Here is an 18,301-nt window from a genome sequence, read left to right on the forward strand (position 1 = left end):
CCACCTTAGACTATCTCCTCCAATTCTGACCTATGTCATGTGCTGCACTTCTCTTGTAAAAACTAAACTAACATCTCTCAAAAACAAGCTTAGGCAGGTCTGTATTCCTCCCTGGCACACTATCTGTCATTAGCCAATAGTTTCTTATATTTGTATGCTATCTTTTCACTTAAAATTCATTCCTTTCCAGTGAAGTCCAGAAAGTGCAAGGAAACAAGTATTTACTAAATACTGTAAAATAATTTTTGTAAGTCTACTGGATTTAGATTTGGTTTCTGGTAGTCATCTGGCTCATCAGTAACTATGGGGTAGCTAATGTGAGCCAGATATTGTGTTGCATGCTGGTAATACAGAAGTTGTCAGAACAGTCATGGTTATTTCCTTCACAAAACTTTCAATCTAAATGGAAGAACAGACGTTAGAGGTATTATGTGGATGTAAAATTTACTTTTTAAAAATCAGATGGATAGAAGGAAAATATGGCATAGAGAAGGGAGAGGTGGATGCTAACCTAGTCTGGGTAGGTTACGTAATAGGGCTTATCTGAGAAACTGACCTTTATTTTTATTTTATTTTATTTGTTTATTTTTTGAGAAGGAGTTTTGCTCTTGTCGCCCAGGCTGGTGTGCAATGGCACAATCTTGGCTCACTACAACGTCTATCTCCTAGCTTCAAGTGATTCTCCTGCCTTAGCCTCCCAAGTAGCTGGGATTACAGGCACCTGCCACCCCCGCCCAGATAATTTTTGTAGTTTTAGTAGAGATGGGGTTTCGCCATGTTGGCCAGGCTGGTCTTGAACTCCTGACCTCAGGTGATACACCTGCCTCAGCCTCCCAAAGTGCTGGAATTACAGGCTTGAGCTACCACACCTGGCCGAAACTGACCTTTAAGCTAAACTTGGCACTCTGAGTTACTTCATCAAGAGGAAGATGTCATAAGCCATTATTTCACTACTGATAATTAAGGAATATTTTATAACAATAAGTGAAAAGCTTTCAAAGATATATCAATAAGTTGATTACTATCTGAAAAATTAAATATGATTGGTTTATTAGATAAGCAAGCTGCCACTAGAACCTTTGAGCTTGGCTCTTCTTATTGGCCTTTAAGATGTCTGTTGTATTGAAACAAAGTTTAAGAAAATTGAAATTTTGTTCATTTACTTATTTATTCTTGCCACTCTTAGCATGAAGAAAGTCATTTTAAATTTATCTTCACGCACTATCCCCCCCATCAAAAAAACAAACACACACACAAACAAAACACCTCTCCGTGTTAAATGTGGATTAAGTAAAATTTAGGAATGAGTCAGGGTTTCAACAGGAAATCAATGACAACTCAAATGGCAATGGAAGAGATTTTAGTGGAACTCTTATTTACAAAGATGTGGACAGGGTTAAGGGAAAGCAACCAGTGATAATAAAGCATTCCCAGCCAGTACTAGCTAGGATTCCTAGACCATTTTAACTAGTTGGCTAGGAGCCAGTAAACATCTTTATGTTTGCAGGGGAGAAGGTGAGAACAAATTCAGGAACTGGAGAAAGAAAGGGGCTTCGAATAGGAACTGTAGCCTTTACTAGAGGAATGCAACCCTGGAATCCAGAGCCATGCAGAAAGAGAGCCAAGGAGAATAAGTTCTGAGACTCCATGCTCCTCTCACCCTCTCATCTTTTGCCATTGCTTCCCATGGACAAACCAACAGGAAGCCAGAGAGAGAGGAAGCCCATTGCCACTGTGAGGAAGAGTCAGCCTTACAGGGCATGGGGCAGAGTTGAAAAAGAGAGTGAATCTAGAAAAGCAAAAGAGAAATATTCACCGTAAAAAAATCATTTATTCTACTACATTGTACCATATTGTATTTTTTCAGGCTTTTTCTTGCTTATTCTCTGGTTCTAACAATCAGTAAGACAGCTGAAGCAAAATAAAACTGTAACATGCCATGTGGCAAAGGCGGTCAGGTTCTGGCTTAATTCAGTTTAATTTAATCTAGTTCTAGATATTCAGTTCTTCAATGGATAATCCACAAAATGGATACTTAATTCCCATTGGCTGTACAGCAGAAGGAGTTTCAAGTTTATCACCTTTCTGTTTCCATAATGATAGGATTTTTAAGGTGTTTAATTTTCACAGGGAAACTGGATGATAATTGTCCATAAAGCATATCCACTGGGATATATATCTTTGTGCCTCTTCATCATGTTATGTCAAATTGTATTTTCTTAAGGTGCTCAATAGGTTGTCATATATAACCAAGGAAATTCAATGCAAGTACAATACAATGTAAATTTAATACAAGGTATCTCTATTTACACTGAAGAATTGTTTACTGTAAGAACTAAACAACAACGCTTTAGTGTGTCATAAAAATAACATGCATAGTGAACATAGATGCTCCAAACATATTTGTTTGTCTTTTCCAGTGCAGTATGGCAATAGGAGTATTAACTGAGGGCTCCCCTCAAGGTTCAGATGCTGATTGAATGTGGCAGATACTTCCCTGTGTGAATACTTGATCCTTCAATTAAAAAGGAAAAGAGAGAAGAGCTTTCACATTGTGGGATAATGCCTTATTACTGTTATGCTCTCCTAAAAATGGAATCAACGGAATCTAAAAAAGACTGTGCTTGGGAAATTCTACCTGACAAACTGACTGGAGGTGTTTCATAAAAGTTACACAAGGTTTGCTCAAAACTGTCAAGCAGTTTTCCTAAGTGATTCGCTGAGTTCTATAATCCATTTCACCTATTAAAACTGAGCATTTCCAGGAAAGAAAATAGAATCACATTTTGACCATTGAAAAATAAAGTTATTTTAAACTAAAAAGTAAGAAAATCAAACGAAATACCAAACAGTTATCTCTCTAAAACCAGAGAAGAACCAGAACATCGATCTTGTGAATTTTAAATATTGCCACTAAGAACAGAATATTGAACAGGTAAAAGTAACAAAATTTTGTTTTCATATGGCTAGATTAAATTCTAAATTATAAGCCTTTCTACAAAAAGTAGAGGCAGATAATATAGTGAATAAAACCATGAAGTTTTGTCATTCACACCTTGCTTTGATTTATACAATCTTTCTGCTTAACCAGCTGTCTTGATTTTGAGTAATTAAACTGTTTAATACTTATAAATCTAAGTTTCCACATTTTTGAGATAACAATACCTATTTCATGGGCCAGTTATGGGAATTAAAGTGCCTGGCAAATTCTTATAAATTATAGCTATTATTATTACTAATGTTATTAGTGTTAGCAAGAAATCAAGTATTTATTTCTATGCATGTATAGAATATTTAATTTGTATTTATACATACATCTTCATGTGCATACATTATAAAAATTTATTTCGATAGCATCATCTCTTAATGTGAAGGACAACATATATAGAGTGTGTATAAGAGATCTATAGTTAATTGATTTCTCTACCACCCATTATTGACAGAATATATAAGCTTAAAACACCGAGCCAAATGTTTTTTTAAATAACGTTCTATTGTCCTCAAGGTACTAAGTGTAAGTCTACAAAAATAATCAACCTCCTAAGATGTTTCTATTCTTTTTGACATGATTGCCATCGTTTTGATACACATTCACATATAAATTCTCACAAAGATGGGCCAATATGAAAGACTAAATTAGGAAAATATTTCCATAAGCTTCTCAGGTCACCCTCACTTCTCAAGAAGATGCTAGACCATGTCTAATGGGTGCCCAGCTCTCATGCTTCTCCCTCTCTCTCTTTTTTGTTTTAGACATGGTCTCACTCTGTCACCCAGGCTGAAGTGCAGTGGCACAATTGTGGTTCACTGCAAACCCTGCCTCCCACGTTCAAGCGATTCTCATGCCCCAGCCTCCCAAGTAGCTGGCACTACAGGCACACACTACCATGCCTGGCTAATTTTTCTTTTTCTTTTTTTTTTTGTTTTGGTAGAGACAGGGTTTCATCATGTTTCCCAGGCTGGTCTCGAACTCCCGGGCTCAAGTGATCTGCCCACCTGGACCTCCCAAATGGCTGGGATTACAGGTGTGAGCCACCATGCCCAGCCACATGCTTCTCTCTTAATTATGCCCATGTTGTTATTAACAAATCCTGATCACAGTAAAGATATATCCTTTGATACTGAGACATGCAAAGTGCAAACGATACAAGTCTATGTGCTGTCTTTCATTAGAATATCTACAGATTACCAGGCTGATGAAATCTTAAGCAAAAGGACTGGGTCTCAAAGTGTGTGCTTTAAGCCTTCAGCAGGCCAAGAGGAAGATACCTCTCTGCTGCCTTTGAAATCATCCCACCTATGTTACATAATCATAAAATGTGCTCACAGTGTGCATTTGTGTATGTTGTATGATTGCATATGAATATGCTTCTCACATCAACACTATTACAATTTTGGTATTTTCCCTATCATCAGTAAATATTAATTCATTCAACAGCTTTATAACACCTCTCTACTCTGTGGCACTCTGCCAAAGGCCAGGACTAGGGCAGTGAAAAAGACACATATGATTCCTGCTCTCATGCAGCTCAGTCTAATAAAGAAACTATTTTAGGTCAATTTACTTAGGTAAAGATAGAGGTTAGTTACAAGGAATTATAGCTATTAATAAAAGATAAACATTTTATATTCTGTATTTTTAGTTAGTATTTTAAAAAGCACATATTCTAATTAGTTTAAAATGTCACTATAAATGTTATGCTAGATAATGACGAATAAGTTTGGCATAGTCAGATAGCTATGCTGTTTTAGCAAGGTAGACTTAAAGTGTGAAGAAAAAACATATTTCAGGATTCTAAGGCCTAAGCTTCTAAAAAGGAATATGGCTCATGAGAATTTGGAAGCTCTCAAAAGCATAACTTTAATTATGCAATTGCAATCTACACAATACAGGTCACAAATGTATTAGATAGTAATCCTTTGTGCTACTTCTCTGTGATAGCTAATGGTCTCACAAAGGAAGCGTCAAGGTCCTACATAATAAGGGTTCCTATGGACCTTGGACCTAAAAGTCGCTCTTTTCAGCGGTTTTAAAATCATGTCTGAAATCACAGCCGGTAAAGAACACCTTTGCCAGAGGGAACGTGGGTGCAAAGGACTCTGATTAGAGAAACATAGAGCTGGAGTGTCACACCATCATTTTTGCAGGTATGTGAAGCAAGGGACTAGAATTAAGCAGGACATATTTGAAGGCGAGCAAAGCCTTAGGTGTGAATCAAGTGATAATGACTCAGTACTTAAAGACTGTACTTGGCAGACTGAGGCGATTAATAGCAAGTAAAATTGTTTGTAATAGCAAAAATCACAGAAATGTCCATCAATGAAAAGATGGGTCTTGCAAGCTGTAGTTTCATTCAGTGGGATTGCATACTGCCTTTTGAAAGAATGAGGTCACATTCCACTGAACTGCAAGGAAAGATGTTTGCACCATATTGTGAAGTGAGAAAAGTAAATTCCACAACAAGGCAAATAGCATGAGCTCACCCTTGTTTAAAAAAATGCATATTTTATGCATAGATCTCTATGTGATTATTAATCAGCAAATTTGTTTGTTTTAAACTAATGCTGTTCTTAATCTTTTTTTCTAGTTTAGAAGTTTATAGCATTGTATTACATCCTTCCTATATAATTTTTTTTATTACGGTAAAAAACACAACATAAAATTGGGCATCTTAACCATTTTAAGTGTACCATCGCGTTATCTACATACACATGGTTGTGCAACAGATTTGTAGAACTTTTTCATCTTGGAAAACTGAAGCTCTAAACCCATTGAACAGCAACTCTCCATTTCCCCCTTCCACCCAGCCCTTGGTAACTGTAATTCTAATTTCTGTTTCTGTGCATTCAACTACTGTAGATAAACTCACATAAGTGCAATCATGCAGTATTTGTCTTTTCGTGAGTGGCTTATTTCATTTACCATAATGTCCTCAAGTTTCATCCAGATTGTATTGTATGACAGGACTTCCTTCTTTTTAAGGCCGAATGATATTCCACTGTATAAATATATCGCATTTTGCTTATCTATTTATCTGTCCATAGACACTTGGGTTGTTTGCACCTCTTAGCTACCGTGAATAATGCTGCAATGCATCTTGTTTCCAATTCTTTTGGATATATTTCAAGAAGTGGGATTGCTACATCATCTAATAATCCTATTATTAATTATTTGAGGAAACTCTACACTTTTTCATAGCAGATGCACCATTTAATATTCCCACCAACAGTACTTAAGGGTTCCAATTTCTCCATATCCTTTCCAGAACGTGTTGTTTTCTGTTTTTTTTCTTTAATAGTGGTAATCAAAAAATTTTTAACTGAGCAATTATTATGCATCAGACACTATTCTTGGAGCTGCTGGTACACTACCGAACAAAAGATACCAAATTAGGAAAAATTCTCAGGGCTCATGAAGTATGTACTGAACCAACCAGCAAGCTTCCCAGCACAGACACTGCGGAGAAGGACCAGGTTGGGAGACAAGGAAGAGAACTGAAATAACAAAGGGAGAGGATATTTTCTTAAAGCCTTGGTTAAGGATTACCATCAGACTTTCACGAGTAGGAGGTGATCATTTAAGTCAGAATCAGTTATGACAAGGAGAGAATGTTTCCTAAGCCATGCTGGCCAAAGGCTACCAACTGTTTGATTGGCAAAGACGGGACATTTATATCAGAACATTTTATACCTTTCATATTTTGTCATATATAGGAAAGCATAAAAATATACCCAATTCTCATTATAGAAATTGAGTTTAATTTTTCTCAACAAATCTTTGTTCATCTTTATAAATCCCTAGTGAAAAAACATCCCTTTAGGTACATAACTGACTAACAGAGTCAAGATTTTGAAACCTGAGTGTGCAAAACCAGGCAAGTGGTACCTGTTTCAGACTAAGCACATGTATATCTCTGGTCCTGCAACATCTTCATGAGAATGCAGACGGATGACATGTCCACATCTCATAGGGCACCACTAGGAGCTGATTCTCTGTATACCTGGCACCTTGTGCACCTCCCCACCTTGTGAACATTCATTTATATGGATATTTTCCCCAAGGGACTCGGACATCCTTGAGATCAAGAAGCAAGGACATTCACTGTGTATATAAGAGTGATGGAACCTAGTAGGTCATCAAAATACATGTTTTGAATGAACAAATGCAAATTTTTTGCATGGCATGAGGAGGTTCCTGAAGCGATCTGGGTAAGCACTATTAATGGCCTTCACTAGAGAAGTGCAGTCGAGGGGTTGTGTAGTGACAGCAGTTGGGGTGAGCAAGGATTAAAGTGAAGACTGCTGCCCAGTATCCTGGCTGGCAGGGCTGGGTAGTGCAAATCCGCAAGAGAGGGGATACAGGAGAAAGAACAAGTAGAGAGACGGAGACCATGAGGAGAAATCAACTTGGATATGCTGAGTTTAAGATGTAACAAAAATCCAGGTGGAGGATTTTGTGAGAGGTCTCAGTTGGAAAATGTATTAAATTCCCAGGGGCATTTTGATGATAACCAAGGCAGTGGAAGATTCTGATTATTTAGGAGGTCTGTGGTGGAGCCTAGAATCTACTTCTTCAATTGGTGCTCCCAGGATGGTTCTAAGAATCAGATAAGTTTGAGAAGTACCATTTAAAATCTTTTGAAAGGGTTTATTTAGTTACACAAGAATGAAGTCTATCTTATTCTCCAACTGTATTTCTCTTCTGCAGCATATTCAGAAATTAGAAAGCAACCATTAGGTAGCATTATATTGCCATGTGGGCCTGGTACCGTTAACTTTGAACTGGGCATAATCCAGAAAAGAAAATTAAAAATTCTTTGGTCAAATGCAAGATTGACATTCCCAAAAGAGAAACCCAGGCCCAGAACTTACACACCTAGAAAAATATATTTTAGGAACAAATGCATTTTGAACAAATATATTGCAGGCACTGGATGGTAAGTACTTCTATCATCTCTCTTGGCATCATTAAAGAGCCAGGGCTTTGGAGTATATATGCCACTGATCAAAGGTAATTTCCACAAGAGACATTAAATGAATTAAATATTATTGGGTACCAATAAAAAGTAGAACATTGTGTTAGGCTCTGTGGAGTGAAAGAGAAATTAATGATTTATGGTCCTTATCATCTGGTGGGAGTGTTTGACATATACCCAAATAACTTTAAGCACAGGCTGAATGAAGTTCCATTATGAAGGCATAGAAACAGGTCACATAGTCAAGAGAAGAGGGAAAGTTTACCTTAAACTTAAGGAAGAGTAGAATGATTTCATGGAATAAGAGGCCTACAGTTAGCCTAGAAGAATGAGTTGGATTTCTACAGCTAAAGACGCGGTGATGACAGGGATTGTTAATCTCAATTTTCTTTTCTTTTTTTTTTTTTTTGAGACGGAGTCTTACTCTGTCACCCAGGCTGGAGTGCAGTGGTGTGACCTCAGCTCATTGCAAGCTCTGCCTCCCAGGTTCATGCCATTCTCCTGCCTCAGCCTCCTGAGTAGCTGGGATTACAGGTGCCTGCCACCACGCCCAGCTAATTTTTTGTATTTTTAGTAGAGACGGAGTTTCACTGTGTTAGCCGGATAGTCTCAATCTCCTGACCTCATGATCCACCCGCCTCAGCCTCCCAAAGTGCTGGGATTACAGGTGTGAGCCACTGCACTCAGCCTATTAATCTCAATTTTCTAATCAAGGAAACTGGGGTCCATAGAAGTTAATGAATTTTCCAAGGTAACACAGTCACTATACATCAGAAACAATTTTTGACTCTAGGCCTATTTGACTCCACCCATGTTTTCCAACCCAACATTAAGCCATAAATATGCCAGCATGTCTAGAAAGGAAGATATGTTACAAGGCAATGTGTATTCAGGTTGAGTCACAAGTTGGTAGTAACCTGAATGCCAGACTAAAAAATTTGGACTTTATTCTTTGGGTATTTGAGGAGAGGTGTGGGGACTTCGAAGACAGCTGGAGAGAAAAGATGTTTTCCAACAATCAGATTATCCCTCTCTAGACAATCAACAAGAGAAACAAAATGCTAAAAAACTGGGGGAAAGTGGGGAAAGGTAGTCAAAAGAAAAAAGCAGTTAAAAAAAAAAAAAAAACTACCTTTTAAATGTCTAACCATTGTACCACAATTAAAATTCTAAAAATTCCACTGTGATTAAACAAGACTTTGGAATACCATGGAAGTGTTAATACAAATCTCCAAAATCTCCCAAATTCTTCTTGCTTGATGAGTACATTTTAAAACTGCTTGCAAATATACAAAACGTACACAAATACACAAAACATTCAAAGAGCTTTGAAATGTGGAAAATGTTTCCCTGAACAGCTGAAGATTCTGAGTGCAATTGTAGTTCCAGTTGCATTTACCAATTGGGATGAAGGGAAGTGTTGTACTACGCAAATCATGTAATAGCATTTCACAGCAATCCAATTGAAATAAATCATTAACATTTTCATTGCCACCTATGAACTAGAGTTCTTTGTGGAGTAAGAAGCATAAAAGATTGTTGATTGCTTAATATAGTATCAAATAGGCATCCATTTATTTTTTCTTGGAAAATTTGTAATAGTACAGGAATAACTTCAATAGCAGAGATAATAACTCACTCAGATTACTAGAATTCTCTTCATTACCTCAAATATATCTAGTGCATTTGCCAAAAGTTTAATTAAAATGAGATGGCTGGAATAATTAATATCATAGTAAACATAAGACAAACTAATAAAACTGTAACTTTTTTCTTTCATTCTTTTTGGCTGCGCTAAAAGAGTCCATTTCAATTTTCGGTAATCAGTTACTTAAAAGAGTTTCTATGATATTAAAAGTCTTCTTGATATTTGTCTCAAAGAGGAATGAAATTTAATGTCAAGTAAGCATCCATCAGTGTGAAACAATGGTACTATGTTATATGAATCTTAAAAATATTTCCACTAAATGAATAAGGCAATTTCTACCCAAAACTATTACAAATTCTTCATAATGAGATTTTATTTTAGTGAAACGTAACTGACTAGCTTAATTCACTAAACTGTACAAAAACATATATACTGCTTAGCAATGCACAAAACTTGCCTCCAGCTAAATATGTATAAATATATGTATGTTTAATCTATGCATTGTTTAAAAACTGCATGTTGAAATATTTATAAATAGTATATTAAAAAATACAGAGTTCCAAGTGGCCTCTTTTAAGATAAACTTATTAAATCAAAAGCGTTTTGACACAATATGTACATGAACTTTCCACCTCTCTCCTTCTCCGGGGAAGAACTAATGGCTTTTAAAAACAGAAAGTCATTGAAAATACAATGTCACTCTCACTAAGGCATTCTTTGGGAATCCTCCCCGTTTGCTCTCTTCACCTCTCCTGGAGCATATTAAACAATAAGATGCAGTACACAAGAACTATCAAAAGGGAGCACTTTTGAGCCACCAAAATTATGTATTAGCCTAAAAACCACAATCTCCCCAACTACAGACAATGATACTATCTTAGGTATTTTATGTGCTAAAATGATCATTAAAAATTAAGCACCACATATAAGCTGCCATTTAGAATATTAATTTACCTTTGCTAATCATCTTTTTAACTTGAGGCTAAAAGAGTTCACTTACCATTCGGGTATTCAGGCTCAGTCCAGGAGACATTAAAGGAGTCAGGTGAATATGAGTGGGCTTTGGGGGCTGGCACGCCTTCGGGTACGGCCTCGTCAGTTAGGGCCTCACTGGCCTCACTCACTGTGCACCCACCACCCGTGCAAGCCTAAACAGAGATGCAAAAATGCTCATTTCACTCCTGGTCCCAAAAGTTTTCATGAACATTGAGGAAAGAGAATTCATAATAAGAGTTTCAGATTTTGTTATATAGTGCTACCTTTACTCCCCCAAAATAAATTCATTTCAATGTTAAGATTTAACATTTATTTAGTTTGCTTTTTAAGACATAAGATAGCCATCCCCAATAGTTAGAGAATAACTGAGACGGTATGAATGTATGAATTAAGGAAGCATCCTAAGTTAGAGCCTAGAGATGTGGGGCATATATTGACTGGATACACAGCCCTGCTGAAGTTAGCCTTGCACAAAAGTTCCCAGAGTGAATTAAACACACACACACAGACACACACACACACACACACACACAGCATGCGTACACATAACATAAGTAAAGTACTAGAGGATGAAGACTAAGGTAAAACAACTGACTTCCAGGGAAGAAAAGATGTACAGCAAATACGATTGCCTTTTATTTCTACAGTGTGACCAATATGTTTATAGCATAACACCAAGTAAAATTAAATAAAACAATGTTTCTCATAAAACAACAAATACGAAGCAATTGTTGAGTGAATGTTTAATGGCTTAAAGGATCACATAATTTACTTATGTGTCAGAGTAGATAGGCTTCATTAAAACATGTTTGACAAATTTAACATGATAACAGAACTCTATTCCCTAATTAAGTATCACTAATGTCAGAAATGGTAACATAAATGTTACAGAAACTTCTGTGTGCACTTTCATAATAAACTGCAAATAATGTCTTAAACTTACTGGACAAGCACTTCTCCAGGAAATTGATACATACATTAAGGGGTTTTCAACCCATATTTGCTAGCAAATATTAGTAATTATATCCTTATATAACAATGATGTTTGAAAACTATACTTAAGCTTGGTTCAGTATCTCTTCAAGTTACAATTTTGATTGATACAACGAAGCTAAAAAGTCTTTCAAAAAGCACTAAATTTTACCAAAATCAAAAAGAAAATAAAGCAAAATAATAAAACAATGTAAAAAAGCAGAGTTATTTAGCTCATTTTTGTGTAAGACAGATACTACTAAGATAAAAAATTAAAGCATCTCTTTCTTTGGTCGTCTTTCTCAGTTTGATACTGAGGGAGTGATTTTGTGATTCTTAAAGCCGTCAATATTCTTTTCCCCAAAGACAGAAGGAGGCTGACTGATTTCTAGATTTCTTTTTAAATATGGGAGTATACTACTACTTGCAAAGTTGTTGCAACTAGTTGCAAATTCTTCATTATAAGCATAAACAAGAGTTTATGATCAACAAACATGGAAATTAATCTCACTTGCTATTACAAGACTATAGCAGTAGCCCATGTCTTCAGGATAATTTCTCACCAGCTTAAGCAACTTTCAGATGGGTTAAATTGTGGCCTGGGCATGAAATTGCATTAAGATTGGGTACCTAATTAACCTCTGTGGGTTTCCTCTAATTCTCAGCTGTGGCATGTGCTTTTCTATGCAAGAAAAAAACCATACTCCTCTAGTGAATGGAATCTTTGCAAATGTGGCCAAACTCTGACTCCAAGCTTTAGGACAGGTCACTGTGAGCTCAAAAAATAAGTGCCCAACGATTAAAATAGAAAAAAAGTTGAAGACCCCAGACATTTCAAATGTGCTAAAAGTCCACCAGAAAATATGGCAGGAAAAGAGGCCATACGAGACAGCTGAATTATCAAAGGAAAAATGGTCAAAGACAAATTCTTCCCACTTCTCAGGGAGAAAAAAAATCCATCCATTTGCATTTTTCAGATTTTTTTTCCTTAGAAGGGAAAAATGTTGTAGCTTCTTACTGTTAAACTTGTAACACACTGGGATTTAATTCTGATAGTCTATTTGTCACTATTTTTTTCTTATTTGTGTACTAAAATATTTCCCCTGCTAACTCTCCCCAAATAAATTCTGTACTATACAACATATAAGTATATATTTTTAAAACAGAGTGTGAATTAAAATTTACTTTGTTTTGAGGATTTTATGATGTCTTCTAGGATAAGTAAAAACATCCTTTGGTTTAGAAGGACTGTTTTCTTCTACTATGTCATCTGAGATCCATAAACCAGCAACTTGACAAAGAAATCTCTTAAGAATATAAGGGATTTATGAAAGAATTTTTCTTGTAAATGAAATTATTTATAAAGAGGCTGCTGAAATAACAGAATTACCTGCAAATTATTTTATTTTGTTTTGCCCACATTCTTTTTGGATGCATTTAAAACATCCTAAGTAAGCAGGACAGTATCTTAGTTCCTTTGATGGGAAAATAAATGTTCTTAAAGTTGCTTCCAATTGGTCTAATCTGACATCATCTAAATGAAATTGAACCAATCAGTATCTTGTTTGACCTGCCCGCACCAGAGGCCACTACATTCAATACAGCTGAATGCTGATTAAAATTCTGGTCTGGCAAAACTAAACAAAATAGTGGGGTTGATTAAAGATGCCTTTATGAAATGGCAAGGTCTTTGAAAGCCTGAGAGCCATTAAAATAAGTTGTTTTAACCATCTCCTATAGCTTTTCTCAGTTACAGCCATTTTGAAAAATTGATAAAGGCATAACTCTGCCTTGAAATGGTGAGTAACATCTGGCCAAATAAGGGATTCAATTTTGGTACAATAAAATGCATAAATAATAAAATTGTATCAATTATTTTTGAAATCATGACTATTAAGACAATCCAAAACTAGCATTCTCTTTTTTTGTTGTTGTTGAGATGGAGTCTTGCTGTATTGCCCAGGCTGGAGTGCAGTGGCAGATCTCGGATCACTGCAACCTCTGCCTCTTGGGTTCAAGGGATTCTCATGCCTCAGCCTCCCGAGTAGCTGGGATTATATGCTTGCAGCACCATGCCCAGCTATTCTTCATATTTTAAGTAGAGATGGGTTTTCGCCATGTTGGCCAGGCTGGTCTCGAACTCCTGGCCTCAATTGATCTGCCCACCTGAGCCTCCCAAAGTGCTGGGACTACAGACGTGAGCCACTGTGCCTGGACCAAAACTAGCATTCTCTTTTCCAGTAAGCTTTCAGGTCCACAGGGATTGGGGATGTTAAGAGTGCAACATATTTTAAAGCATGAAGAAAAAGAAAAAGGCCACTTGATCCATAATTACTTAAAAAGTTAAGCCATTTCCAGGAATCTTTTGGGAATATATAATACTTAGAATTCATCAAGTTACAAATGGCTAGCACTAGTATGAAAATTATCAAACAACACCTATCTCGATAGCTGTCTGTATTAATAGCTTCTTTATTTTATTTTTAACGTATCGTCTTCTTTATTAGGAGCTATCACATTTTATCACATTTCAAAATAGCCTTTGTTGAGTGTAGCAACATATTGTGCTTTTTTTTTTTTTTTTTTTTTTTTTTTTTGCAGTGGAAAGAGTATGTTTTGGAACCACACCATTCCAAATTCCAATGTTTCCAAGCAAATTATTTAATTCATATCAAAAGTCTTAGAACCTTTATGAAATGATGTTCTTGGTGGTCATTCATTCAGGAATTGTTTGCTCAGCTTTCAGTTTCCAATAGGCCCTGTGCTTGAAACTGCAGATCGAATTTTGAAAGATTCAGTCCTTCTGTTTCAGCAGTTTATAATCCAGTCAAATGTGAAAACTAAATGACATTACATGAAGTAACATGCCTGCTCCAAGCCTAGAGTAAATCACAGTGGTTCCAATCCCCGTGTAGCTTCCTCTATTCCAAATGCTGCTTAAAGGCTTTATTATCTTTATGTTTTGTTTTCCAGCTCTTAGTCAACATGCTAAAATGATCTATAAAGGCAACTCCACTTTGCTGAGAACCTGCTCTCGATCTACTAATCTAATGACCTTGAAAGCCAGTTATTATATTGAAACTGTGAAATATACAATAATCCCTCAATTAACCAGAATGAACCTAAAATGTTCTGGTTCATTTAATTTACTGCTTAACAGAGTTAAGTAAAAAACCTGTTAGTTGAATCCTTCCTGAATATATATTATTTTCTGCCCTAATAAATATAGTGAACTTGAAAAAAATGTGAGAAAGTTTATTTCCCTACCAAGAGTTAAGGTAAGGATTTTCACATCTTTATAACATCTTGCATCAACACTATTCAGTGGCTGACAGATAGCATTTGACTCCGTGGAATACTATTTGGGATACTTTTTTTAGCATCATAGAATTTTACGGCTCAGAGGCATTAAAAATCATTTAGTTCAATGTTCTAATTTTAGACTTGAAGAAAATAAAACTCAGTGAGGTTAAGTGAATTTGCCTTAGATCACACAGTTAGTAGCAAAATCTGAATTAATACTCAGGGCAGAGGACTCCTAATCTACTAGTATGTATTTTTCAAGGTATTACAGATTTATAAAATATAGGAGATTGATATGAATTCTGATTGACTGCACAGCACATCCTAAAATCTGCCCTAGGACTAGAATCTGTTTTATCTCATTTGCCTACTTCTGATAAAAACCAAGAGCACAATTTCGGTTTAATTTTGGTTGCTTCCAAAAAATTAAGACTCTTCCTGATTTGGGTACTACCATTATTTTGAAAATAATTTGTATTTCTGTGTTAGCATTTGAAAATCAAGTTAGTATATTTATTACTTAATGGGTAATAAAACTGTAAGTAACCAAAGTGCTGTTTCATAAACTCTGCTGTGTGGAACATCTAGGCACATGGAGTCAGTTTTGAACGGTATTTTTTTTTTTTTTACCACTGTCTGATTGCCCTTGTTTTGTGGTGTTAAGTCAGACAGTTAGCAATAGTTGAATGTAGTTTATTTTCTCATGGTATAATATTTAGAGCATTCAAGAGCATGTTAAGTAAAATGAATGCATACACAGTGTCTACATAAATGTAAATTTATTCATAATCAAGAGCAGAATATTTTCTATGGCATTTATCAAAGCAAATATCCTTATATAGGTATTGCTATAAAATGAAGAGTGTGTTTAAAACAAATAGGGACAATCTCATGTTTATATTCAGTTATTTTCAGATGTGCTATTAAACTTAAAAAAGATTATATTTCATCAAAAAACAAAAGGAACTACTGAGTGTAAATTCCACAGTAACATCAAGGTCTTTTAAAAGACCTTGTGTAAAAGTGCTATTTTGCATTAAAAAATGCTATTGTTTGTCTAAAGGAACTTCTAAACTATGTTGATTCTGGGGTTTTATTAAGTGACTGTTCTTCTGAGATAGGAGCATAATATAAACCAGAATGCAATAACAATCAAGAATATTTGACGGTCATTTAAGCATCCATTTAAAAATAAAAGATCTAAATTTTCATACTATGCATTGTTTTTTAAATGAATACAAATGCCACAGGGAAGTAACCTTATTAATCCTAGCACTTTAGAAAAAGTTCTTAACAATTATGATGTTCTACAAGTAATTTTGAAAATCTTGATAATACCAACTTTGACTTGGGAAAATCTACTGACTCAGGCCGTTGTTCTATCATTTTGCATGATATAAAACAAATGTGTAGGTATTAGATCAACAGAATTCACATTTAGGATGGGAAGTGAGTTTTCAGTATAAATAGCAATACATGAGGATTTTGATTTTTTTTTTTTTTAAGTGAGAGAGAAAGAAAAGATGGACAATGGGAAGGGGAGAAGAAGTGGAAGGAATGGGGACAGAGAAAGTGATGGAAATAAACTTACTCCCAGCTTGATGAGATATTTATTACCAGGTAAAAGGTATTGTAGCATATGATCCTGGAAAAGTTCTGTGCTGTTATAGATGACACTCCAAATTGTAAAATCATGTGTGTCATTTGAAATATATAATATATAGCGTTCCAGAATCCCACTTATTTTTCTTGGTTGTTTCCACCTGGGAATGGTAAAATACAAGATTATTATCATTCATTCAAGTCAAAACTAAAATATGCAGGATTTTCAAAGGACACATTTGAACTTGGATTTGTGACACTTTTTTAAAAAAACATAAATCTCAAAATTGATTCATTTAAAATAAAACACTGAAGTAGTTATCCAATGCCTATTCTGAGGGGCAAAAAGAAAATATGATAAGGCTCCTGCCATCTGGTTACTTGTAATTTTAATTAGCTAACAATACAAAAATGTATAAGCAAGTATTTATTTTGAATTTAAGCTGTAGAACAAAAACTTTAGAAGTAGAACATCTGAGAACTTAGATATCGGAAAAAGAGGGAATAATATAATTGTCCTGGAAAATCCAGGAATCCAACATAGGGTTAATATGTAATTAGAGAAAACAGTGAAAATGATGACTGGAAGGGCCGAAATAATCAGGCAGGACTTCTCGAATGAAGTGACACACTACTTAAATACATAAGATTTTATTCTTAACAGATGGATTGGATTTCGATAGGTAGAAGGAAGAACAGAGGGTGTTTCAGATGAAGGTTACAACATAGCAGTGGAAATGAGAAGGGCAAGTCATAGAACAGACAGGAAATTGTTAAGTTGAGAAATACTTGAGTCGTGGGAAATCTTTTTGGCTAAGTAATGTGGCTTGGCTGAGGGGCACAACGAAGCCAGTGGAGAATTTAGACATGGAACAATGAGATCTGAATCACAATATTTTTTGGCTTGAATAAATGTCATAATTCATTTAGTCTAAACTCTTATTTTACAGATAAGAAAACTGAGACCAGGAGAGATAAATATGAACAAGTATTAACTCTTGATAAGAGAGACCTATTAGATTTTAGCTCAGCACAATAGTACAACTTATACCTCATGTATTAGGAAATGGACAAGAATCACTAATACCAGAAATTATCAGAACATGCCTATATGTGAAACTTCCTTTCTGACATCAACTGCAGGTAATAAGGGAATAAGAAGGTCCTGGATTATACTCTAAAAGATACATATACTTTCTAATTCCAAATCATTACAAATAATGCCCCAAACATAAAATGTTCAAGGCAGTCATGAAAGTGGTCAGTTTTTCCCTTATTGAAGTTTGCTTGGAATCTGTGTACCTATGTAGCTCAGCCTGATTGCATAAAGACAAAATGGAAATTAGGCTGGCAAGTGATAATCAAAGGTTCGCAGATCCACTGAACTAATCACTTCTATGCATTTAATCACAATAAAATTAATTTTATGTCACAAGCTCCTCCCCTGATTGAACTCACTGGGATTCTTGCATGAACCAGCATGTGAGAGAGACAACATTTCTACTTACTGTATGTATATAGTTCTAGAATCCAGGACAGTTAGAATTGGGGAATCCACATGTTCTGGTGGCAGCTGTGCTGTGTACAGTAGGACCCAGGAACTGTTTGTACATCCCACATGTGTGCATGCACTTAGTAGAAACTGGTGGGGTGTAAATACTGCTAAATCTAGGGCATAGGGAGAAACAAAAATTTACTTAGCATCATATTTCTTATTGAGGAGATTTCATTCCTCCACTAGAGTCCTATCTCAGAGAATTGTTAAGGTAAGGCTTAAAATATGAATAAATAGCCATAAAAATCA

General features: G+C 35.6%; 1 protein-coding gene across 1 annotated transcript in view; it reads right to left on the reverse strand.

The window, feature by feature from the left end:
- USH2A (usherin) overlaps window positions 1-18,301 on the reverse strand; it is an 801,829-nt gene that overhangs the window by 361,665 nt on the left and 421,863 nt on the right. Inside the window, exons 33-35 of the mRNA XM_055233796.2 lie at window positions 18,006-18,165; window positions 16,487-16,658; window positions 10,625-10,772 (exon numbers count right to left, since the gene is read on the reverse strand). Of these exons, the coding sequence (XP_055089771.1) occupies window positions 10,625-10,772; window positions 16,487-16,658; window positions 18,006-18,165 (480 nt within the window). The remainder of the gene's footprint in view (window positions 1-10,624; window positions 10,773-16,486; window positions 16,659-18,005; window positions 18,166-18,301) is intronic.

Source organism: Symphalangus syndactylus, chromosome 19 (genome assembly GCF_028878055.3).
Source record: "Symphalangus syndactylus isolate Jambi chromosome 19, NHGRI_mSymSyn1-v2.1_pri, whole genome shotgun sequence".
In the NCBI taxonomy this organism is placed as follows: domain Eukaryota; kingdom Metazoa; phylum Chordata; class Mammalia; order Primates; family Hylobatidae; genus Symphalangus; species Symphalangus syndactylus.